The 26,823-nt window shown below is 43.4% G+C and overlaps 1 protein-coding gene across 1 annotated transcript; it reads left to right on the top strand.

The window, feature by feature from the left end:
* Positions 1–3,123: 3,123 nt before the first annotated feature.
* Positions 3,124–23,882, top strand: LOC310858369 (somatostatin receptor type 5-like; the record flags this gene model as incomplete). The annotated part of the gene is made up of 6 exons (XM_083764478.1): positions 3,124–3,211; positions 16,995–17,129; positions 17,925–18,126; positions 20,505–20,741; positions 21,112–21,358; positions 23,133–23,882. 6 exons carry the CDS (start codon positions 3,124–3,126, stop codon positions 23,880–23,882), a joined length of 1,659 nt encoding a protein of 552 aa, XP_083620604.1.
* Positions 23,883–26,823: the final 2,941 nt, after the last annotated feature.

Raw genomic sequence — 26,823 nt, 5'->3', positions numbered from 1 at the left:
GGGTGCATCTCAAACAGCATGGCGACTTGTTTACAAACGATCGAGGAACACCATAACCGCTTCACTGTAGGCTATATCTCCAATATTGTTACTTTATAAATCTATCAAAAGACGAAAATAAAACGGCATGAGTTTTCCTGATGTCATAAACTGTCAGAATCAGCTTTTGTTGTGTTCGCTTATGTGCTAACTGACTGATTTTGAGAGCTGTTTCCCGTTACAATGGAAGTCAATGAGAGCCTATTTTTATAGGTACTATTAAACTGCACAACGGAGCGATATAATTCATGGAATGGACTAGTTTGCTCATAACAGGTACGAAAACAAACCCTCTTTCTGAGGTCCACACATATGATGTGTACAGCAAATATATTTATTGACACTGCTTAACCATTTTGACCAGCATTGCAAGCTTGACCAGGATCCTATAACCTAGTAACCGTTGCTAACGTGGTATTGGCCAACAACGGGCTTGGGTGGGACTTAGCGACAGGCTAATTGTGACAGCGTAGCCCGTGAGGAAGTCAGGCTCGTTCGTTCACCGCGCGTGTGTGTGCGGGGGTGGGATGAAGTGTACAAGCATTGCAACAACTCCAGCATCTCAGAGCACTGAGCAGTGCGCATATGAATGAATGTGGCACGTCTCTGCTGCTCCTGGTCTCCCGGAGGGACTATAGGACCATTAATTGGCATGTCGCTGGTTTGATTTTAAGTTCGAACATCAAATGTATAAAGAAAATAGGCCAATGAACTTTGATGCAGTTCGAGATGAAGTCATGAAGATGGACAACCAAAGACATTTGGAGAGACGTGAGTTGTAATTGCAATATTTCTTGCTTTAAAATACTGGTGGTTGTCCTACACAGCTGCGCTGATTCGAGTGCCTTAATACTCTGTAGAATTGAAAATGTAGGAGACCAATGGAAACAAGACTAGTTTCTTGTTTTGTTTTTTAATCCTCTTAGCAGCAGACCTTGTATTGAACTGTGCTTTCATAGTGTCATGTGCCTTGTAGAGTAATGTACAAGCCGTTTTCAATCAGTCAATGCTCAAATTGCATAGAGCGAGCGAATTATGTCTTCATTGGGCAGCCAGTTGAATGAAAAAAGCCTATATTGTTTGTTATCTGGTTCTCAACCAGGGGCGGGGCGGGGGGGGGGGTATTAAAATCAATAGGGCAAGAACCACAGTGATGCTGTGGTAAGGTTAATCTTGAGTATTTCTTTTACGGTTATGTCATTGAGTAGGCCTATGTGGACATATAGAAAATGGTCCATGGTTAAACTTAAGATTTAGTTCATAGGATTTTGAAGGGTATAGATTGGGGTCCCAGAGATAAATAAAAATAAAGAATTGTATCAGATGGGGGTCCATCCATGGCTTAATGGGTCCTTGTAATTAAAATGTTTGAGAACTACATTTTAACCACTTAAAATAGCACATTTAGCCTACAAGCTTGTACATCTGAAAATATTAAATATATCAAAATTGTTGAATACCGTCACACAGACACACACACACACACACACACACACACACACACACACACACACACACACACACACACACACACACACACACCTTCTCTTATGGGGGTCCCTGGCTGCCACAAAACCTTTTTAGGTGGTGTCCCGCGGCCAAATTATACGTATCAGTTATCAGTTTGGTGGTCCTTGACATTAAGGTTCAAGTTCAAGGTTATGTACTCTATTGTTACATCTTGTGTACAGGTTCATAAGAGTCCTTCAGACAATGCAGCAGCGTAGATCACTGGTTCGGGGTTACCAAACATTTTCATGTCAAGGACCCCCAAATTGACACCAATTATCCCACGGACCCCCTTTTGAATAGATAATGCCAGGGACCCCCATAAGAGAAGATGTTTACGGCTCTAGCAGTGATTCTCAACCTGTTTAATTTCAAGGACCCCCAGTTTGACATGCATTAGTCTACGGACCCCCATTTAATGGCATTTCTATCTCTGGGACCCCCAATTTATATTGTAAAATCAATGTTAACTCTGAGAGTGTACAAGTTTGTACACGCAGAGTTACAGACCCATAAAGGGTCCAATTGGTTCCAAACTATCATTTAGCTGGGGACCACATGGAACTGCCTCAAGGACCCCTGGGGGTCCCCGGACCCCACTTTGGGAACCAGTGGCACAGATAGTAATAACAGTAACAGTAGAATAATGATTAAAAGATTAAAGGGCCATTTCACTGCTGGAATAAACTTAAGGCACTCAATGTTATTAGTATTTATAGACAGTAGATAATGTTTGACTAGGGTTTGACTCACTGGATTGCTGGATTACTACAATGACCATAATGCTTTGATGCACTCACCCCACCTTGTGGAGAGGGAGAGGGCTGTCTTACTGAGACAACATGTAGTCGAGAAAGGAAGTGAGACCAGTGTCTGTGACATCGCAGACACTTTGAAATACTATAATATCTAAAAAACACATATTGCCCACATAAAAATAAACCCCAGGAAAGTGTTTCTTGTCTCCCAAACATTGTTCAAAGAAGATGTGGTTGCAAAAGGGGTGAAGTGGCCCAGAAAGAAAGCAAGACAGTGCAAAAGACAAGAGAGAATAAAATGGATTCAAGATCGAGCATCGTCAATCAAATGTACAGTACATGTACCTGTATATGCATACAAAGTTTGAGAGCCACTGAATGGTAGACAATAGGGACTTTAAGCAACGATGGTTTTCAGGACGGCTTCGCTAGGCTGAAGTACTTGCTATGACGCAATTGCCGTAGCAGTCAAAATCGTTAAGCAAACAGCCGTCGGCTGTTAAAAATGACAAGATTAGAAGAGATTAGAACACCCCGTCACGCGTCAGCTAACTTGCCGATAACTTGCTTCTTACATGTGATCAGCAGTGGAAAGAGGAAGGTGCTGGAGCAATTGTATGACAGCTTATTTCAATAAATATGGTTTTGACATGGCGTTGCAGACACTACGTGGAAGTGTAGGTTCTGCAACGGCAAGCAGGTTTATCTATCGAGCACTGATCCATTTCCGGTTGACGGAGCGGACTGCCGTAGAAGTCCCTAATTGTAGTGGTGTGACAGCCAGGCCAGGAGGGGCCAAGGCCAGGGCAACATCATCATGACACAGATCATGTGGGGTGACTCCGCGGGTCAGGGCCGATTACAAGCCAGCGAGAGGTTCAGTAAAGTGGAGTTCAGAGTGGAGTGTGAGTGAGTGAGTGAGATACCCCAGGAAGAATATAGCTGCTGTGTTTCACAGTAAGCTTAATGGGGATCTAATAAAGAAAATAAGAAATCAAATCGAGTATCAAAGAGTTGCAGTCGGGAGGTTGACAGCAGTGATTAGCAGCACTGCAGTTTCAACAAACACCCCCACCTGGATCCGTCTAGACCAGTCAGTGGTTCTCAATCTGATTTGATTTTGACAGCAATTTTCTTATTTAATTTTAGTCGTTAGTCTTTTGAGTAAAATCTAATTTTAGTTTTAGTCATATTTTAGTAATCTGAAATGTTTTAGTCTAGTTTCAGTCGACTAAATATTGTAAGGTTTTAATCGACTAAATCTACATTAGATTTTGTTGATTAAATATATTTTGGCTTGCCTTGATGGCAAGCTCACAACGCGTCGCAGAGCGCAACCAAACTTAATTAAAATTACTTGTTTTTAGTTCTTCTGGATCTAGTTTCTATTTGTTGACAAAATTATCAATATATTTAGTCTCAGTTTTAGTCATCACTCATCATAGCATAGTTTTTATTTCGTCAGTGAAAAAAGGTGGTCGAACATTTTTCATCATAGTTTTAATTGGTCCCGACCAACATTGGTTGGGCTCCCGGGTGAGTTCCCCCCATGATTTTGGGGGTCCCCAGATGACAGTAAAGTCAATTTAAGGACTTTACCTTTTCAATACCTAAAGATCACACCCGTGTGAAGTGAGGGGCGCTCTTATCATCGTATTGCTTCATTGTTAATGGGAATTGAACCGAAATAGCCAATTTGCTCGTCAACATATGATGTAAATTCTCAATTTATTGCCAATGGCATTTAATGTTTGTGTTAGGACAAATATCTACACTATAGCTGCATAGCATAGGAAGGGCTACGGTAGTACCACTCAAAAATAATTACTGCACCAAAAGTAATCAACAAACTACAAATAAATTGGTCAAACATTGGCCAAATTGTCAAATAATATAAGAAAAGAAGAAATATGAAAATAGCCGACAAGCTATAAAGCCACTTAATTGTAGGCATGCTATTTTAGAGTCAAACTAAATATAATGCCTCAACTCCTACAATTGTGTGTGTGTGTGTGTGTGTGTGTGTGTGTGTGTGTGTGTGTGTGTGTGTGTGTGTGTGTGTGTGTGTGTGTGTGTGTGTGTGTGTGTGTGTGTGTGTGTGTGTGTGTGTGTGTGTGTGTGTGTGTGTGTGTGTGTGTGTGTGTGTGTGTGTGTGTGTGTGTGTGTGTGTGTCCACGTCCCCAGTTCAAATTCAAAGATTATTTTGGGGGGTCGTGGCCTGAGATGGTAGAGAACCACAGGTCCTAGAACTATAACTGAACTTCCAATTAATTACAAGAAAAGGTAGAGGAAAATAATTGTGGCAGACAGTAGCAGAGTGGTCAGGGCCAGTGCTTTTCTTTACCAGACAGGAGATGGCATTGATGATATACACATGGCTATCATCTTGCCAGCAAGGTGCTACCTAGGTGCAACTTCCCTATAGACGGCACATTCATCCAAACAGAAAAATTCGTCAAAAAAACCCGTCAAAATCACCAACATTGGAGCTGTACGAAAAGCTTGAATTATCGTCTTACTATCTGCAAAGTGTTTGTTTCATAAAAATCCACCATAGACATGTTATGATATGAGCTAAATTCCTTGCAGATTATTTTTCCAAGTGTCAGAGTTTGGAAGCACTCGTTATCAGTAAAGTGAGTGATAGTCAACGAGCACTTCCAAACTCCAGCACTTAGAAAGAAATCATCTGCAAGGAATTTCTTGACAGGGAGTAGCTCATAACATGTCTACAGTGGATTTTTATTAAACAAACACATTGCCGATAGAAAGAGGATAAACTAGAAAAAGTGCCCTTCTGGGCACAGGTCTCCACCAGGATTCTTCCTCAGCCTAGTGGGAATATGCATGCACAGTTTCATCGCAATCGGACGCTGCATTGAGGAGTTGTGGCGATTTGTACAAAGCGGGCTACTCCTGAAAACTGTAGGAGCCAATTGTGGCCAATCAGGATGGAATATGAGAAATCAAACAAACCTGTCTTGATCACATGACTATGGAGATCATGTGTACCGATTTGCGTGAAATTTGGATAAAATCTGAAGGAGTAATAATAGAAAATGTGTTTGACATATGTCGGCCTCCTGGTGGCGCTATAAAGAGCAGATGTGAAAAATTCCAGGCAAAGGTTTTTCCTTGGCCTCTAGGGAGTTGGCATAGAAAGTTATCCACAGATCCGTGCAGTTAGAGGTTAAAACACTTTTCGGGCAGTTATAGCGCCACCTTGAGGCTGAGTTGAAATTGTTCATGTGGCATTTCGTCCTCGTCCTAGTGGGAATGTGGGTGCACAATTTCACGGAAATCACGCGATGTGTTCATGATTTGCAGCATTTTGTTTGAAACTGAGCACTCCTGTGAACTTTGGAAGCCAATGTTAACCAATCAGGATGGAGTCTGAGAAATGTGAAAGACCGGTTTGGTTGAATGGCTCTAGAGAGACTGTGTACCAATTTGCGTGATGTTTGGACAAAATCTGTAGGTGTACTGTGCAAAAACTTGTTTTGCACAAAGCGGCCTCCTGGTGGCGCTATAACAGGCCGTTGTGGAAAGTTTGGGGCAGAGGTTCATCGTTGGCATCCAGGGAGTGTGTGTGCAAAATGTGGCATCGACCGGGTTAACGGTGGCCGAGATTAGCTGCTCACGGACGGACGGACGGACGGACACACGGACGGACGGACACACGGACGGACGGAGTGCAAAACATACTCTCCCCCCATGCCTTCGGCCTGGTGGAGACAATTAATTCAATGTTATGTCTGTTCAGTGGGGTCTTTCTGCTCAAACTAATATGTCTTGAGACAGAGTGTGAAAATCAGCACCGGGATTTCTTTCAAAATAGAAGCTTGTGCCGGGAAGATATGGCCGCTTTAACTTTTTACTCTGTAAAAAAACCGGGAGACATATTTCTGCTTGCTTACCTTGCTATCGTATCAATGAAATCGATCGATGATCCTTCGCGTTCATATTTTGAACGAGAGGCAGGTCAGAAGTCAGAAATGAAGAGCTTAGTATCCATCTGAACAAAACCACGGAGAGCTCCCTAGATTAGGAGATATGAAGGATTCTTTCTGCAGCGGTAAACGGGGAAGTAAACGGGACCGCAGATGAACAAAGAGCGAAGAGTATGGTGGCCTTGGAGGGCCAAAAAGAAAATAATTCAGAATATTTTTCTCTCGGTTGATATCAATGAAAATGCGCTAGGACCCGTCGGTCTGAACCAGTTAAGTACTAATGGTATCTGTCCTATAATAAGCCCCACTCAACCCACAGATGAATACCCACCTATAGAGCTATAGGTTCTGCCTTTTTTTTCTCACATTAGAGCCATCGCCACTTGCAGGGGAATTGTTGGGTCTCTGAGAATGTGCAGTGTGCACAACACCTGCTCTACATGTGAAGTACTTGACTTGTGATTTAACACTATACAAATTAAATGAATCTCTCTCTCCTCAATTCAATTCAAATGAGCTTTATTGGCATGAGAAAACATACGTTACATTGCCAAAGCAAAAGTGGAACAAAACAATCAAGATAAAACAATAAAATAAACGTGTAAACAGAGCTGTGTTATATTAACACTTTGAGTAATACTATCTTGTGAGACTATAAAAGATTGTGCATTTTCTGTCAGAGATAGTTATACATCCATTTAGGATACGCTTTATACTTTTGAAAGTTGACAGCAGTATTTCAACATGTTATAAACATTTGGTGGTTTTCAAACTCTCTCTCTCTCTCTCTCTCTCTCTCACACATGCACTCTCAAACTGAACATCTGAAAGCTTTTATGTGTTCTGTAAAGTCAAGTGTATCTTCTATATTCATGGGTTCTCTCAGATTGCTATCCATTTGGTTCTGTTCACACACAGTGGGCTGGCACATATTACTTACGCCTATTACTCATTCTGGGGCTTATGGCGTCTACAAGAGTTCTTCAAGCATCTGGGTCCTGAGCCAACACCTCCAGCTGTCCCCAAGTGTGGCCCATTTTCTTGGCACCTGCCTCCAAGTCTCGGTGCCAGGTGTTAATCTCTTTTCCCTTGGGGGTTCCACTTGTGGGACTGTCTTGTCGTGTTTGAGGCTGGTTTACGGAGAGTATGGTCTATCCATCTTCAACTCTGTTTAAGGATCTCTTCCTGTTTTCTTTGGTTTGGTTTTTGGTTGGTGTGTTGCCACAGGTGTTGATGAATGATTTTGTTTGTGGTGTTAACAGTGGTCCTCCATGGCTCAGCCCTGTAGAGTATAGGACTGACTTCACATTGCTGTTACAGATCCTGGTACATATCACTACTTTGTCCCTAATTCCATAGATGGATAGAAAGATAGATGCTTGTTTTGCGGTAGTGGTGGGTAGTACTTTGTTATTCAACATTTAGAGACATATGCTTGTCCACAGAAGCTAAATGTGTTTTAGATTTATAATAATTAGACCTATTTGATGATCCCAAAAGGGAAATTCCGTTTTCAGCTGATTGCTGCCCAAGGGGGTGTTGTGTCTTGCTCAGGGAGACTTCGACACATTTCTGAGGCCGGGAATCAAACATGGTACCTTTTTGTTTCCCAGGCTGCTTCTCTGCCCATTCAGCTATGGCCACCAAGATTACGTGGTTCTCAAAATATTTATATCAAAGATCCCCAAAATGTGTTTATATACGTTACGTTGTTTTGTGGCAGGGCCCCTCATAAAGAGAGGATTTGTGAGAAAAAGAAATCCCTGGCTTCTCCTGTCCTAGCTGTGGCTCAAAGTGTCCTTGTGTCCTTGTGAAGCCCAACACACACCGTCTGTGAACGCTGCGTGTCAAAACAGCCGCCTCCGTTATTTTCAATGAACCTATCCCACACCGGCAGCATCAGACGCGCGTTCACGCCTCGCCTGGCGCTCCGATACGCCGCTGTTCTATTTTCCAGGCGTTGCCTCGCGGCCTCCATCCGGGAATCCGTGAGCCGCGCGGTAGTGTGCCGCACCCTGTGGGTGTTGCTGTGCGGCTACGACGCACGGCAATACTGTGCCGCGTCGCTGCGCACCCGCTTCACAGACGGTGTGTGTTGGGCTTGAGTGTGTCAAATGGTGTTCTGCCACTGCAGTATGTGTGAAACTGTGAATGGATGCAGGAATGTGAAGTAGGCAGCACTGTATAGAAGCCAAGGTCAGAAAGACTAGATTCTAGTCTTTCGACTTTCCGACTTTTCGACTTTCGTGAGAACAATCTCACTCGAGTCATTTTTAAGCATTTAAGCATTAAGCATCATTTAGTTTAGAAGCCTGCACATACTGTATGTGACAGAGACGCAGAGAGTCACTTTCATTCATTGCAGATGCACAGTTGCACTGTGTTTAGAAAAGGCGGTTTGCCGTCTGCACACAAATCTGGGCATAGAAGGGGCTAGGCACCCAGGAGCATGCATGCACATAGTTTTGCGCCCCTGCCACTTGTGACGATATGTTCACACATACTCACTTCACACACTGTGTGTGTGTGTGTGTGTGTGTGTGTGTGTGTGTGTGTGTGTGTGTGTGTGTGTGTGTGTGTGTGTGTGTGTGTGTGTGTGTGTGTGTGTGTGTGTGTGTGTGTGTGTGTGTGTGTGTGTGTGTGTGTGTGTGTGTGTGTGTGTGTGTGTGTGTGTGTGACACTCTATGATCTGCATAATGGCGAGCAGTAAGATAAATCAGTACTCCCACGTTGTCACATTTTGAAATAGCTGTACGATTCTTGCCAGTCAAGCCAGCTCCCATGCTGTGATGATAAATATATGTATATTTATCATCACAGCATGGGAGCTGGCTGTGTGCCATATAATGTGTGCCATAGAGTAGTGGATTCGGATGTTATCCGTTAGCCCATAATCACCAGTGGGTTACTTATCGTGTGTGTGTGCTCTGGCTGTAATTGCTTAATTAAATGTGTGTGCGTGTGCATGTGTCTATTAAATACTGTACCTCCTGGCTAATCTGTTTGCTCCCAGTCTCGGAAGAGAACAAATTGCAGTTTGAAAAAGCCCGAGCTGGGTAAATAAAAATAATTAACCTCAGTAAGGCCACAGACATTACGATCAGTGTTTTCACAAGGAACGAAGAGATTACCCATCTGGTTTGTATTTTAGATTAGACTTTTTTGATGTTTCCGACTTTCCGGTATTAAAATGGCAACAAAAGTAATCAAGAAAGTAGACGAAAGAATAGGATGTTGGGGCAGGATCTCCTCGATGGTCAGTGGGAATGCCTCTTAATAAAGTAAGTCTCTGAGCTTTAGAAACTAGTTGCACACGAGTTTTTTACACTAGATTTTTTTAACTCCTCTTTGATGTTTGCCATCCAGCACCTGGCCTAAATATAGGCTTTGAGATGTGCACACAATCTTCTCTGTCTTCAACAGTGGGAATGCAGGACAGTACTGTAGCTACATGGAGGACTCATCCAATGTCATTTTGACTAGCCTATATATGCATGCAACCCATGGTACTCTAGCACAGGCCAGGGTTCTCAACCTTTTTGGCTGGGACCCCCGAAAATACTTTGGCCATGTCTTGCGACCCCCGCCACGCCCCCCTCCCCACCACCAATACAAATTGACTGCTACAATAACCTTAATAATAGAGAAAATACAACATAAATAAATACTGAAACCAGATATAATCATTAAGGAAAGTTTATGCATGCACTATACTGTGTGAACTCTACATTTCCATTTTCCAGCCATTCAATTTGGGGATCCCCCCCAAAATAATTTCGGGATCCCCCCCCCCCCCGAGGGGTCACGACCCCCATGTTGAGAACCCCTGCTCTAGCACAGTGGTTCTCAACCTTTTCAGCCAGTGACTCCTCAAAATAATCATATTTGAACTGGGGACCCCCTATCCTGATATGCACTTGGAATAGACGCCTTAACAGACGACGTCACACTGATAAGCAACAGCATGCGCGTGCATACCGGCAGCAGAAGAACACTACCTCCCATAAGATGCAATGGAAAAGTTCTAGCTGCACTCACTAAAAAATGCCCCATCAAACTTTTAGATGCTGTTTTTATCCCAGTGTGGAGGAAGAATGATTAGGATTTTTATTGTGATCTCTCACTCTTGAAATATATAATCCATTGGTTTCTGTTGTGTTTGTGCACGGCTGCACGCGCACCTGCAGCCCATCAAGTATAATTTATGCTTTGTCCCGCGATGGTGTCGGGCACGCAGACCTCTAAGCTCACATGCGATGCGATGTGAGCTTGTATATCAGCTGTTCTCTGCGTGCAGTACTGTTGCGCTTTGAAGTATAAATGTCTCCTAGGGTGCATCTCACTAGCCAACACACAAGAGAGATTGAATGAACTGAAACCAGTGCCCCCCAAAACAATAGGTTTGGAGATCTGTTGGGAATTGATTACATGAAACAGTCACCCGTGGGTCTAGGAGTTGAGGGAGGCATTACATTTCCGGTTCCACATATAAATATGATGGAGGGGAAAGGAACTGGTCGGAATAACGTGTCCCTTCCACGCGCTACGTCCGGGGAAATTCCCCTCTGTCAGGTGAAAAGAAGCAGCTTGGACTCCTCATGCATAGAAGGAGGCATGAGGTCAGTCCGCTGCCCCCCAGGTTGGCAGAGGAAGTGTAGCGCCCAGGATTACATTAGATAATTGGCACTGGGTGAAAAGAAAACTGGGTTACAAAATCGTGGGATAAAAAAAAAAAAAAAAAAAAAAAGATGCTCAAGGGACCAGTGCCAATATGCATGTCAAACTACTTCAAAAGATGGAGAAACGCCCATGGGCACAACACCAGAGGGAGCTCCACTGAGTTAATTCCCCCATCTTCAGCTAGCGGGACACATGGGGATGAATTCATTCTACTAGCTATTAAGCCATCAAAAAGTGCCTCTCCTTACCCTCTTTCAAAACCGCCATAAAAGCTGTACTTTTTAAGTATTCAATCAATGAGTGGAGAGCAGGCTGGGGCGGGCATGGATTTGTGTGTGGTTTTGGATTATTTTTCTTGACCACAATGTTAAAAAATTACTTATAGGTTGCATTAGTTTCAGTGGACAGATTAGGTGTACATCTATCATCATCTTTTCTCTCGACTGATGCTAGATTATTTTGTTTAGAAACATTTTAAACACCCTGCATCCATTAGTATATTGTCATGTCATTCATTTAGCTATTTTGAGTCAACTTGTAAATTGATTACGGACAATTGGTAATCTAGCAGGATTGCTCACCTCCCCTGAGTGAAATATAGTGATATAACTGATATTTAAGAATTATGGTCCAATGTCCTTTTGCTCTTTATATTAACACCTATCCTCACATCGGTTGTAGACTGGACTGAGGTCATTCTCATACTCGCACGCACTCACTCAATCACTCACACGGGGACTCGGGGAAGCCATAGCTGAGTGGTTAATTTAATACTATAAGCACTTAAATAGTTATGTACAAGAGTTGCTCATGACAGAATAAATAGATATAATGGCTCAGAATGAATGAAATATATATATACAATGGCTTAGAATATATAATGGGTATATAATTGTCACATTATATGCATTATATGCAGGCTGTCACAATGCATATAATGTGACAGAAATACACCAAAAGGAGTGGAGACTATTCTACTATTCCTTTACTATGCACACACACACACACACACACACACACACACACACACACACACACACACACACACACACACACACACACACACACACACACACACACAGAGAGAGAGGAAAACTATAACAGAAATAATTGCACTCCATCTCCTCATTTGTGCCTTTCCTATATAAGTTGAACTCCAATCATTCCATCTCCTGGGATGTTACGTGCCAGGCCTATTGGGTCCCGTCTTGACGACCATAGCAACAGATTGACGTGCGGTTTGTTTCTGGCAACACAATGGCAAACAAAAGGAGGCGGGAGGTCAGAATGGTCGTCTGCCTTCTGAGATTAGGAATGGAAGGCGATTGTGCTGCACACCAGAAAAACTGTTAAGGCTGTCTGTCTGTCTGTCTGTCTCTCTGTGCATGCGTGTGTGTGTGCATCATCATCATGATCGGTTTAAAGTCCGCTTTCCAGGCACTGCTGGGTTGTACTGGACTCTCGATATGGCTCTCTTCCACCAGGAATGGTCCATGGCCATCTCATGGTCGATGCCGAGTGCTTAAGTTCCATGTCAGCCAACACTGTCGTCTGCCAGGTCTTCTTAGGCCGGCCACCGGGTCTCCTCCCAGTTAATCGACATTACTTTCTTCGCCCAATAATTCTTTCCCTTCCTTACTATATGTGTCCGTACCATGGCTCTCCTCTACACATCCACTATGGCCTCCACTCCCATCCTCCGTCTCAGCTCTGCACTGGTCTTTCTCACCATCAGTGGCACATCCATCTGATCATCCTCATAGTTAGGTAAATTTAGCTTAAGTTGTGGCAAATAAATGCTTACCACTAGCTTTCTTCACAGATGTGTTCATAAAGGTGTCTACTATCACAAAAAAATGTGTTCCAACCCAAATCCCTTGGGAAACTTTGTGACAGCTGTTGAAAGTTGGGGTATCAACCAATATAAGGCAAAGAATTCCAAATTTTATACTTTAAGTAGCATGTGACATGTCAAACTAGGGGGTTTTCATGATGCTGAATCCATTGCAAGCATTAGTTTTGCACAATAAACACTCCTTTGCCTAAAAATGCCCATAGCCGTCAGCATGAGGTCAGCACATTTGGGCAAGTGGCTATGGCCGAATTTATCTCAAGGAGTATTTTCATGCAAAACTCATGCTTGGAATAGATTCAGCATCATGAAAACCCCCTAGTTTGACATGTCACATGCTACTTAAAGTATAATGAAATTTGGAATTCTTTGCCTTATAGGCTATTGGTTGATAATGGTACCCCAACTTTCAGCAGCTGTCACAAAGTTTCCCAAGGGAGTTGGGTTGGAAATTGGAATACATTTTTCTGTGATAGTAGACACCTTTATGAACACATCTGTGAAGAAAGCTTGTGGTAAGCTTTTTTTTGCAGATTTGCCACAACTTAAGCTAACTTTACCTAACTATCATCTCTGCTCTGTTCAGCTGCAACACGTAATGTGCACACACATACCTGTACATATCATAAATCCTGCCAGCTGAAAATATGGAAACCCTTTGTACCCATCATGTTAAATTCATGAGTGTTTTCTGTGTCCATGACATGTCTTTTACATGGCTGCTGCTTGCAGTAGATAAAAGCAAAACATGCATGCTGTGCATTATAATATACATTGTATGTAGAACCACTGGAATGCTGTGCTGCATTATGAGCCTTCCTCTAAAGCACTGGTTCCCAAACTTTTTCATGTCAAGGACCCCCAAATTGACGCATATTAGCCCGCGGACCCCCATTTGAAAAGCTATGTCAAGGACCCCCATGAGAGAAGACTTTTACGGCTCTAGCAGAGATTCTCAACCCGTTCAATTTCAAGGACCCCCAGTTTGACATGCATTAGGCTACAGACCCCCATTTCATGGCATTTCTATCTCTGGGACCCCCAATTTATAGTAACATCTATGTTAATTTGACTCTGAACTCTCAGAGTTACAGACCCATATGGGTTCATTTGGTTCCAAACTAACTATCATTTAGCTGGGGACCCCCTGGAACTCCCTCAAGGACCCAACTTTGGGAACCACAGCTCTAAAGTTCAGTCCAAGTGAACGGGGCGACAGAATGCTAACAGCACCACTGTAATATGAATGCTAACAGCACCATGACTGTTACATGTTTCATGTGTTTAATTCGCTGTTTTAAAATAATTAAAAAGAAAGAGAGAGCGGATTTGTAGTGGACCTGGTGACGAGGCCATCGCGTTATGATTAGATGACGAAACCGGAAGTCAAACCATGAGCTCAATGCAAGTGAACGGCTGGTTTGTTTGGACTACAACATGTTGTGGAGGCTGTTCTTGTCTCCCATTGTAATGGCGAGTGGTTTTTCTCTTCTACAACAAACCATCAGACTATATTTCACCGGATTTTCGTGGATCAAAGCGGCAAATACTTCAGCGTATGCTCCAAAGGTAATAAGACAATCTAGGCAGCGTAGAATATTGGATTAAATAGCAGGGAACACGGGTTTATGCAGTAGACCTGTTAAAATATATATAAAAAAACAAACAGAGTCTGGACATTCTTTCAAGGTGAAATTGTCTTAACTATAGTATGGCTAATTGCACAGGCTGCGTTAATGGTGATATTGTCAGCTTTATGTACATGAGTGAAAGAAACATTATAGAGCTTCTCTGAATTGTGTGTGTGTGTGTGTGTGTGTAACAATCTCTCCATATCGTTAGTTTTCATTACCATAGAAACAAACCGTGTGTGTGTGTGTGTGTGTGTGTGTACTGTATATGATGAATTCCTGTTCTGTACTTTAGCTACATAGAAATGTCTATTTGTATGTCTCTAAATGTTTTGATGAATTGAACAATGTGGACCCTGTTGTAAACAAGTGTAATGCTTAATTGGGTCGTCCACTCACAGTTAACAGTCTTTGTATTGAGTTTGTGCTTGAAATGTACTGTAAACTGTTAATAAATATTTAAATCAATCAATCAGTGTGTGTGTGTGTGTGTGTGTGTGTGTGTGTGTGTGTGTGTGTGTGTGTGTGTGTGTGTGTGTGTGTGTGTGTGTGTGTGATCGTATTGTTTCTGTTCGAGAAGTTATTATGAACGGTTTATTGTTTGTTCTGTGGTGCTGATGAAATGGTCTAAAAGTGCTCTGAATACACTTTGATATACTTGCTTCCAGTATGGGTAAATGTTAGAAATAATTGTCTAATCGCAATTATTTGGGATAATCGTTTCCATGTTGGAAGATGTAAAAAGCTGAAATATCAGATCTACAAGCTTGGAGATCAGCTACTGCCACTAGGGGTTCCCAGTTTGATCCCGGGCTCCCCCAGAGTATTAAATTGTCCTTGAGCAAGATGCTGAACCCCTAATTGCTCCTGACGTGCAGGTTGTTGCCTTGCATGGTTTCCTCCGCCATCAGTGTATGAATGAAATAATGAATGTGTCTGTGTGAATGGGTTCATGTAATGCGCAATCTATGTTTCTGGACAAAAGTGCTAAATAAATGCACCACCATTTACCATTGGAGTGTACCGGTGTTTTGGAACAGGAGTCTGTGTGGGAAGTGGGAGTTCATGGTAAAAAGAATCCTGAGGGAAATCACACGCCTCTCTGACCACAATGCTTCATGAGAAACCATGTGCTACTGCATGATATAAGTGGCTTTACTTTATGTGTGCACTGTGCACTGCTCAGGATGATGCTCGCTCTTCACAGCATGACATCCTGAGAGTTTGTTCAACTCTGTACAGATGTAACTCGGATAAATCAACACAGCTGGGGGATTTAGGATATGTTTTCCACTCTCCATCAGGTGTCTTGGGTATTAACCCGTTAAAGCTGAGAAAGCATTCTCGGTCATTTTAGATTTTAGTGTTGGCTATTAAATTAATTACAAGGTAGCCTACAATGTTTTGGCCAGAGTTGTGGCCTTCACCAGCTTTTTAAATGCAATAATGATTCTATTTTTCTGTTAATTTCTTATGCTATGTCACTTTCTCTTTGCTATTTTTATTTTAGCTATATTTTGAAGCATATTGAGTCTACTAAACGTGCTATGTAAATGTATTTGACTTGACTTTGTTGCGTTCACACTCGCATTTGCATGACCGCATGTCCATTTTCCTCTACCTATTTTCCTCTTCATTATCCTCACATTGGCAGTAATTACGCATAAGGCTGTGTGGAGGACATACCGCTTTTCCAGTCCTATGCTGGTGCATTGTGCTCCTAACAGCAAAACAATTATGAGCCATTACCACCAGACCAGAGTGTGCTTGTGTGTGCGGCACACTTATTATGAAGCTTTGACAGCTTTGTAAACAACTCTTGTATAAATACACTAAGTACTAAATGCATCAAGTGCTTTTATCCTCATGCCCTTGTGTACTTTCTGTTCTGTCGTTTGCAGGAAACAAGAGTTGTGGAAACAACTAGCCGTTTAGAATCCATTTGTTAAAGGACCACTTCACCACTTTTCAACCTATCTTCATATAATAGGACGCGATTTTTTTTCTACTCGTCTTCCAGTGACATCATCGATGGGGAATACAAGTTAATAGAAACTGCAGGCTTTCTAGTCCTGAAAAGTTGCAATGCGAAAATGGAAGCCATCGTTCTCACGATAATGAAAATCTAAATATTTTTGTAAAAAGATCTTGTTTTAAAAAGAATCTGCCTAATGATGATGTCACTGGAAGACGGTTTCTAAACTGCCCACAGCCTTCCTATGAGACACAGACTGAGTAGAAAAAAAAAAGTGGTCCTTTAATTGTTAACAAATGGATTTGTGCAAGGGAGTACAAGTGACCCTTATGGGTCCATATTCTGTTTCATTCGTACTCCCTCACACTTACAAATGGGTAGATTTAACCTGAGGCCTATTCTACAAATGCCTTCTAAATCAGTAGTATAGTTCTCAAACTTTCTGTGCCAAAAAAATCATGTCTTTTGGCGGACACGGACATTGCTGGTTGTAGGTGTGGTTGCACCACTCAAAAAAGAGGGTCTACTAAAACGCCTAAATTGTACATCCTTTCTACAGGACTATAACGTGTCACTGAACTCCCCACTCATCCTCTGAAGTCCTCATGGAGCTCATCCAAGCAGTCCACGCCTCCGTACTGCCACAGGAGGACCCCTCTGGGGCCACCCGGGTCAGCGCTGTCACGCCCCAGCATTCACCTCTCCTGCTCCCCTCCTCCACGCCATGCCCCACAGGTAGGGCCTGTCACATAATCGCCTAATCGCAATTATCTGAGATATTCGCGAGCGTTCTTGCGTAGTTAGTTGTCAATCGTTTCCACGTTTGAAAAATGTCCATACATTTTCAAACATTTTGCAAAAATAGTGGAAGTAGTTGTTCAACAAGCTTACACCACATACGTCACGAAGAGCTTGTACATCAACTATTTCTGCTTTTTTTTTTTTTTTTTTTTGTTAGTAATTTCTTTGTATATTCAAGTCATTTGTCATATCTGCCCTGTGCTACTTACTTGTATACAATATTCGATGTTGTTGTGTTATGGCTAATCCGAGTTCCCAGAAGTTTTATTTTTCGCCACTAGGCGGGCGAGAAAGAGGTTATGTTATGGCTGGCTCGTGGGCCATAACAAAGAGGGGAGACCAAACTGAGTTTAAGCAGAAAAAAGTATTTTATTTAACAAATAAATTAATAGAATTAATCAAATGCATTTAATGCTGGCAGTGAACAACTGCCCGATTAACATAACAAACGATAATCAAAACCAAAGTTGCTCTGATGTGGCTGCTCCTGTAGCCTGCCTGAGCAGGAATGGAGAGTGTTTGGGGCAGACACTGGCCAGATATGTCCTTTCTGCAGATTGCCAGCCCCGCCCTCCAATAGGATTGGCCATGGTCCTGACACAGAACAGCACACATTCCTTAAAGGCACAGTGGGCCGTCACAGATGCAAAAAAAACCCCCTGTTAATTGCACTTATTTTTGTGAAAATTAATCAACGTATTAGTCAACTTATGTGTGTAATGGTGACAGCCCTACAGGCCATGGGTCTCGCCCACACTGTCCTCCTGAACAGCAGCTGGCCGAACTGGACGGAGCCCGGCGGCGGCGGTGGCGAGGCGGGGTTCGTCCCCAGCGTGGCGGGGGTCCTCATCCCTCTCATCTACCTGATGGTGTGCATCGTGGGCCTGGTGGGCAACACTCTGGTCATCTACGTGGTCCTCAATTACCAGAGGTGGGCATGATGGATTCAAGCATGTTGCAAATGGCCTATAGATCTACTAGCCTGGGCAGCATTATTTTTGGGGTTTCTGATCCGGTCGGGAGCGGATGATATCACTACGTCATGTTGTAGTATTGCTTTGTAGTCATCAGGCAGGAACAATCGGAACTTCCTTTTCCCTCAAAAATTCCCTCAAAAGATTTTCTCAATAAAAGCTGCAGGCTACGAGAGCTTTTATTGTTATTCTGCCGGTTTGAGGGAAAGGAAGTTCCAGATGATGGTTCCTGCCTGATGACTACAAAACGATACTACAACCTTAGAGTATATAATTAATAGAGACGGCACTGGATTTCTCCTCCCATCCACTTGCATTAACCCTGTAATTAATTAATTTCTACTTAATTTCTATTAATTTCTACTAATTAATTAAAAGATGTATTATAGAGGGTATGCGCATGCTTAAACTGAATGGCACATCGAGTGGCAAATCGAGTGGCAAAGCAACATGCAAAGTGAGTTTAACATTGTTTAATGTCGTTTAATGCAATCAGATGTGTGGATGTATGGGCTGTCAAGGCCAGAAAGTAGTTTTCTTTTTTTTAGGGGCACGGTGGCACAGTTGGTAGTGCTGTCGCCTCACAGCTAGAAGGTCCTGGGTTCGATTCCCGCGCTGTGGGTGCTGGCGGCGTGTTTAATCCTCCGCGTCATCAGTGCCCATACCCGAAGGCGGGGTTGGCTAAAGGGCCTTTCTGTGTGGAGTTTGCATGTTCTCCCCGTGTCCCCTAGGGTAGGTACCCTCACAAAAACATGCAGTAATCCTGGTCTCTAAACTGCCTCCCCCTGGCCAGCCGGGGCGCCTGATGGAGGGGAAAGGAACTGGTTGGAATAACGTGTTCCTTCCACGCGCCACGTCCAACCAGGGAAACTCCCCCCCCCTGTCAGGTGTAAAGGAGCAACTTGGACACTCAAGCATGAAGGAAGCATGAGTTAAGTCTGTTGCTCTCCCCAGGTTGGCGGAGGGTGTGTAGAGCCCAGGATCACATTAGATGATTGACACAGGGGTGAAAAATGGGTTACAAAATCGTGGGATAAAAAATATATTAAAAAAAAAAAAAGTAGTTTTTTGCCACTCAGTAGGCGTTCCTGCATAACTTCCTGGTTTGATGATGTCACGCACATACCCTCTATTGCAACGCTGGGTGTTACAGGGTTAAGTTGCTCTAAAGCAGGGGTCTGCAACAGGCGGCTCTAGAGCACTCCCCTAGTGGCTCCCTGTAGCATTAAAAGTAGCAATAAATTATTTTTCATTTAAGGTTTCTGTAGGAGGCCAAACGTGACAAGCATTCTTAATATTTATTCTACACATTTTTACAAAATTGGAAAACTTAACTAAACTAAAATTTGCGTCATAGCATGCGACACACTCAGTGCCGTGCCAGCCAGGTGTCTATTATAAACAAACCGGTGGGTGTGTGAGGCTGCTGCCTGCTACGCTATGGCTTCTACAGGGAGAGAAATAAAGATAGCCGACGAAAAACAGTTCGTGGACAGAGGCTTTTGCCTTCACAGCCAATGCAGATTGACTGCCTGTATGTTTAATCTGCAGTGAGAAGCTATCAAACAACAAAAAAAGTAATGTTGAACGACATTTCCAGGGAAAGCATGCTAAATTCAGCTAGTTTCGTTGCAACCCGGGAGATAATAAAGCTTGGCAAGCTGCATTATAATGCGTAATTTTCTTTGCGGCTCCAGATAGATTTTGAATTTATTTTTGGTCGAAAATGGCTCTTTCAACATCTTGGGTTGCAATGCAGACCCCTGCTCTAAAGCATGAGGCGATTTCACTCCTCCTTCCGGGTAGGAACAGAGTGCATTCTGGGATGGATTGGGCCCAAACACATGAACGCGCTGACTATCATTGCACGCGTTCACGTATGAAACAGCGGCGTTTGCATAAATAAAAACGGAATCATCACACCACTATAAAAGAAACTGAAACAAAGAAAAGAAAAACTACTGTAGTCATTTCACTAGATGCTTTTCTAATCGAGTCATTATAAATGTAAAGTAAAGTAAACTCGAGCACAGTTTTTGGCTATACTATAATAACCACCTCTGTCAAGACACACACAGAGTTACATTATTGTTAAACATCTGCATTACTTAATTTACAAGAAGTCTACACAATTCAACGTTTGCCTGTTATCTCTCCTAATGGTACCAACATCAATATAGCATGGAGTTGTGGACAAAATCAGTTTTGGGTCTGAGAGGCTCATCAAACGTTGGTCTGTGGCTCAAATGCAGAATAAATAATGGACCTTGACATGAAAAGGGTTGAAAACCACTGTTCTTCTACATCACTGACTATAATGACCTCCACTCCACAGGGCCGAGTCGGTCACCAACATCTACATCCTGAACCTGGCCATCGCGGACGAGCTCTTCATGCTGGGCCTGCCCTTCCTGGCCGTGCAGAACGCGCTGCTCTCCTGGCCGTTCGGCCCGCTGGTGTGCCGCGTGGTGATGACGGTGGACGCCATCAACCAGTTCACCAGCATCTTCTGCCTGACCGTGATGTCCATCGACCGCTACGTGGCCGTGGTGCACCCCGTCCGCTCGTCTCGGTGTGTTGGTTGTAGTGGATGTTTTTTTCAACTCTTTTTCATATCAAGATCCATTATTTATTCGGCATTTGATGTGCCACCATTTGATGAGATTTTGCCTCTCTGAGACCCAACAGGCAAACGTCTTGTAAATTAAGTAAAGCAGATTTTTAACAATAACTCTTGTCTTGAGAGCGTAAAATGAAACCAAATTGATACCCTTATGGGTCCATTTGGTTTCATTTTACACTCAAGAGTTAACGATGTATGAGGGTTACCAAGTCTCCATCATTTAGCCGGGGACCACTGGAACCTCAAGTCCCACTGATGGTCCTCGGAACACTGGTTGAAAACCACTGTTTTAGATGTTCACATGTTCCACGGTACATAGGTGGCGGCGCCCGCGCGTGGCCAAGGCCATCAACGGTGCGGTGTGGGCCGTGTCCTCTGTGGTGGTGCTGCCCGTGGTGGCGTTCGCCGGCGTGCTGGCAGAGGAGGACGGCGGCAGAGTGTGCAGCATCGTGTGGCCCGAGCCGGCCACCGTCTGGAAGACCGCCTTCATCGTCTACACGGCCACCGTGGGCTTCCTGTTCCCGCTGCTGGTCATCTGCCTGTGCTACCTGCTCATAGTTATCAAGGTACGCCGTCGTTTTTTCTTCTTCTCCTCCCATTGTTACGGGTTCCTGTGAAGCTTTTAGCTCAAGACCCAGAGGAATTGGATATTTTCCCATGACCCAAACTAGTGAAAATGGCAGATCTACAAGGTCACAACGTGGCATGAAGCGATGCTTCCAGAGTTACAGCCCTGTTAAGACAGTGGTTCTCGAACTTTTTCATGTCAAGGACCCCCAAATTGACACCAATTAGCCCACGGACCCCCATTTGAAAAGATATGAGATTTGTACGGCTCTAGCAGTGATTCTCAACCCGTTTAATTTCAAGGACCCCCCAGTTTGACATGCATATTAGTCTACAGACCCCCATTTAATGGCATTCTCTGAGACCCCAATTTATATTGTAAAATCCCTCAAAGACCCGTGGGGGTCCCCGGACCCGTGTAATTGGGAACCACTGTGTTAAGGGTCCATTTGGACCCAGGAGTGGTGGTCCTGGGACCCGACGTTGTTGATATGAGAGACTATACCCCCGATGGTGGTATGGTCAAGTATCATAACAAGCACAGAAGAACATCCCACACCTACAGTATACTAGGCTGGGTGCTGGATCAAAAGTTTGTCCCGTAGAATAAACATCAATAAATCCGCACACACACACCAAACAAAGCTCGCTTTTGCAGAATTTATCAGGAGAGTGACTGGTGGTGGCTAATCAAATCAGCAAAAGGCAGCAGCTGTGTTTGGGGTACAGACTTATTGTGTTTATTCTGCATGGTTCACACAGTACTGTACAGTAAGTTTAGCCACTGAAATACTGACTGGTTGGATGTGGTGTTTTGCACTGTGATGATGACGCACATTAATAATGAGACCCACTGCAGCTTGTATCAAAATGATGCAACAAACCGTAAAAGACTGGTCCCCCTGTCATCCCTGTGTCAGTGTTGGTATAAAAGGCACAGTATCATTAGATGCTTTCCGTACATTTAATAGTGCTTTTCTCAGATAAGAGCTGAAATATGTATGCATAAATGACATGGTTCTATACTGCAATTCCACTACATCCAGCTCTTTAAAGTACAAAACGTAGAAAGTCCCATTTTAAGTTTTCAAATGTATGTATAATCTTTTGAAAATAGCAGATCTAAGCTTGATTTGTTATTTTCAAATGGCCAAAATGTGTATGGGGCTGAAGTGGTTACTGTATGTTTTGTAAACAAAATCTACAAAGTAACTGGGAACTAAAGTTGTCAAAGAAATGTAGTGGAGTAAAAGAACAATATTTGGACCTGAGATGTAGTGGAGTACAAGTACAAGTATTGGAAATTAAGAATCAAGTAACTTCAAAATTGTATTTAACCCATTTTGGGCGGGAACCCCTTTTGGTGTTATAAGCATTATGTTATACTTTAGCTATTGGAAAATAGCAGATCTACAAGCTCATAGCGTGGCACCGAGTGCCGCGCTACGAGCTTGTACTGTAGGTCTGCTATTTTTTTAAATACAGTACATTATTTCAGAGCCAACGTTTTTAACTCAAATCTTTGCTTCTGGGAGCGTCCCTGGAACAACATATTTTCAGATGGGGGTCGGCGGCTTAATACATTACTGGGGGACATGAAAATGTTTGAGAACAACTAGCATAGAAACATGGGTTTTTTTCAGAAAACTGTCAGGATTTAGAAGGCATTTGTAGAATCGTCCTCATGCAAGTCTAAATGTGTTAAGTATAGTATTTCAGTATATGCACTTAGTTACTTTCCACCACCGTTATTTTCCCCATTTTGTTTCCAAGGTGCGCAGTGCGGGGAAACGGGTGCGTGCCGCGTCCTCTCGTCGCAGGAAGTCTGAGCGTAAGATCACGCGCATGGTGGTGGTGGTGGTGGTGGTGTTCGTGCTGTGCTGGCTGCCGTTCTACGCCCTGAACGTCGTCAACCTCCTGGTGGTGCTGCCCAGGGACCTCCGCTGGCTTTACTTTTTCGTGGTGGTGCTGTCGTACGCCAACAGCTGCGCCAACCCCATCCTGTACGGCTTCCTGTCCGACAACTTCAAGAGGGGCTTCCGGAAGGCCCTGTGCCGCTCCTCGCGCAGGGTGGACGACCACCAGAGAGCCGGCGGCACCGAGTGTAAGCGTGCCACGGAGGAGTGGGCCGGCATTGAGCTTCAACCTCGAAGCGGCCTGGGAAACGACAAGGGACGAGGCGGTGGTGGGGAAGAGGAAGAGGAGGAGGAGGAGGAGGGGGTGGCAGGGGAGATGAAGAGGGGAACAGATGACACCGCGCGGATGGCAGGCAGGATTGTGCCGAACGGTAACAGCGGAGGGATGGAAGACAGATCCCAGGCTCTGTTCCTTCGGGACGGGGAAACGGAGCCAGAGCCCACCGGGCAGAATGCCTACGCTGCAGACATGTGTGGGGAAGGCCCAGGCTTGTGTCCTGCCGAGGTGATGTCCACGTTGGCCACTAGATCAAAGAGGAGAAGCAATGGGTCACTAGCTGAGGCGTCCACTGAGAAAAGTACGGTTCTTGAAATTAGCTGTCTGTGAGTGGCCTCGACATTCAGTGTTGGCTACTATAAGACACTGTTTCTCTGGTCCAAGGGCGTCCAAATGGATTATTTTAGGGAATACAACTCTGAGGCCTGGGCTACACACACTGTATATGGATCTTTTTTGTGCGTTTGGGCCTTTCAGCCACTGGCCACTAAAACTGAGGATTTTTGGAAACTGATAAATAAGTGAAGATTTTCCAAAATATCCGTTCCAGTGGCTCTGTGTGTATAGTCATGTGAAACGGAGCTATTGAGAAACGACGACGTCACTGCTCATTCTGCGGTAGGGAGACTGTGGATATTATGAACCTACTGTACAAATGGCACCCATGGCCAAATGCATGAGACCAACAAGTCTGTATGTGCGTGCGGCGTCACTGGCGTGTGCATAGCAATGTGAAACTGTTCTTGTGCGTAAATTTGGCCTGACTGCTATGATGTGAGAATCAGCAAGCCAAGGGTTTGTCAATAATATTCTGGTGGCCCAGGCCGTAGCGTAACGGTCTGGGCACCGGACTGGTGATCCAGTCGCGGTGTGCCGCGGGTTCGACTCCCGGACCCGACACGGCCTTTACCGCATGTCATCCCCCATCTCTCTCCCGTTTCCTGTCAGCCTACTTTCTATCCCTTAAAAAACCAATAAAGGCGTAAGCCGCAAAAAAATATCTTAAAAAAAATAAAAATATATATATTCTGGTAACTATATTGCTGGGCAGCTGTAATAACACACATAGCAGCATTCATGATGTGTTATGTAGCCTAAATAATAGGCGTATTGCATTTGAAGTTTGTGACACCTGCTGCAGTATAGGCTATATGTATGTCACTTTTTGCTGGTTTGTTGTTTCTTCAGCGTAATTTATATTTGTAGAATGGTGTCCTGCGCAAAAATAGCAGATCTACAAGCTCACAACGTGTTGCGGACGCGAACCTTGGTGTCTATGAATTTAAACCTGCTACTGCATTGATTGATCTCTCCTGTGTTCGATGCGTTTCTGCGTTTGTGTGGATACAGATTTCTTTGTCGTGTGGGCAGGGATTTCTTTTCAAACGGAGGACAAAAATATCCTTTTTGAAAGAATATTCATACACGTGTATAGGCCTGAGAATAAAAGTTCAGTGTTGATACTCTGAGAGTGTACAAATGATAAATCCAAGGCACTTTACATAAGATTGTGCATGACATTCACCCATTCACATACAGTGTTGGCAAAATATTACTTTAACACTAATATACTACTTATTAAAGTAATAAAGTTACACTAATTACTCCCTGAGAAAAGTAACTAGTTACTTATTACTTTACTTATTACTTTTTTCTCTCGCCCCCAGTAATTGCATATTTTGTCCCCAAACGTCTTACTTTGCATTTTCAACATTAGTAGTCCCCCCTCCCCTATTCCAATTCAAGAATAGCAAAACATTATTCAGGTTTTCAATTCAAATATAGCAAAAATAGCAGATCTACAAGCTAAAAACGCGTCGCAGTAGATCGTCTATTTTTGCTACGACAGTAATCTGCAATGTGGCCCTCAGGAGTGAGTGTGGAAATATAGTGGCCCTCTCCATCGTCAAAGTTGGCCACCCCTGGCTTACATGGTGTCCGAGTTAAACCATTAAAACCTGAGGCCGGTCACTGCCTTCTAAACCAAAAAAGCAGATGTGCAAGCTCGCAGCACGGCATAAAGTGACATGAAGTGAGCTTGTATATCTGTTATTTTTTTGTACTAAACGTGACGTCATGTGGGGCAGCCAAGTTAAAGTCTAGGGACTTATTTAGAGCACTAAACGTCATGTGGCAGCCAAGTTAAAGTCTAGGGACTTATTTAGAGCACTAAACGTCATGTGGCAGCCAAGTCAAAGGACTTTTAGTTTAGAGTACAGTTCGTTTAAAGGAGTGAGTGAGGCACACATCACTTCACACCAGTGTGATTTTTGAACAGCAAATGCAAAAAATCTAAAATGACACAGATGCTTTCCCGGTTTTGGATTCTTCCACGTTACTACTTTGGCCTTGTGGCTGTTCCATCATGGTTGATGTAAAGATTGGATGCTGATTCTCCTTATCCACAGCTGATCTTCTCATTCTGATCTTAGCGAGGAAGAAGGCGGTTGGATCAACATCAACTCCTTGATCTTTGGTCTGATCTTCTTGAAGGGATGCTGCAGCATTGTGCACCACTTTGGTCACAGGATAAGCGAAGACATTTTCATATTCTGGATGCAAGCCATGGTCTGACGAGGGTATTTTTACAGGAGGTAGAGTCTCAGCATCTCCTTTTGAAATGGAGAAGGTAAAATCCAAATTTCCATGAGAAGGCACATTTACGTTATATTCAGGAAAAGGAGCATGTGGTCCCAAGTCATCATCACTAATTAAAACAGTGTGGCAGTGGGTCATGTTCATATATCCAGCACAATCTCCGGAAAACATAATTGTTTTTTCTCCATAGTCATCTTGGGTATCACAGTAGACTCCAAACTTCTCCTGATGAAGACAAGACGAAGCATAAATAAATGCATGCTCGCCCACACCCCAATATTTTATCCCCAGCCTACTACGTGGCTGATTAAAGTACAAATATAGGACCGTGATCCAGAAAAGGTGGGACCCCCACAGTCTTAGGACATGTTTGTTTATTTGTTACAACCAAATAAGTTATTAAAATGTTAATAGACTGAAGAGTGGTGGAAGTAATTTTCACATAGGTGAGTTTTATTCAATGGAAATAAAATAGTCTTAAACAGCACTTCTTACATTAATGCATATTCATAAGTAGGCATCTAGAAAACTGGAGTGCTTCTAAAGATGTGAATAAGGGAAAGGCAAGGAGTTTGCTTATGAGATTTGAAAATGAATGTTGCATTTGTCCACGTAGTGCGTGTCATGAAAGAGTTTTAGAATGTTCACAGAAAAGAGCTAATGGCTCCAAGAT

The sequence above is a fragment of the Protomyctophum parallelum genome (genome assembly GCF_964188405.1).
Source record: "Protomyctophum parallelum genome assembly, chromosome: 5".
Taxonomy (NCBI): Eukaryota; Metazoa; Chordata; class Actinopteri; order Myctophiformes; family Myctophidae; genus Protomyctophum; species Protomyctophum parallelum.
This window is presented reverse-complemented; position numbering and strand designations above follow the sequence as displayed.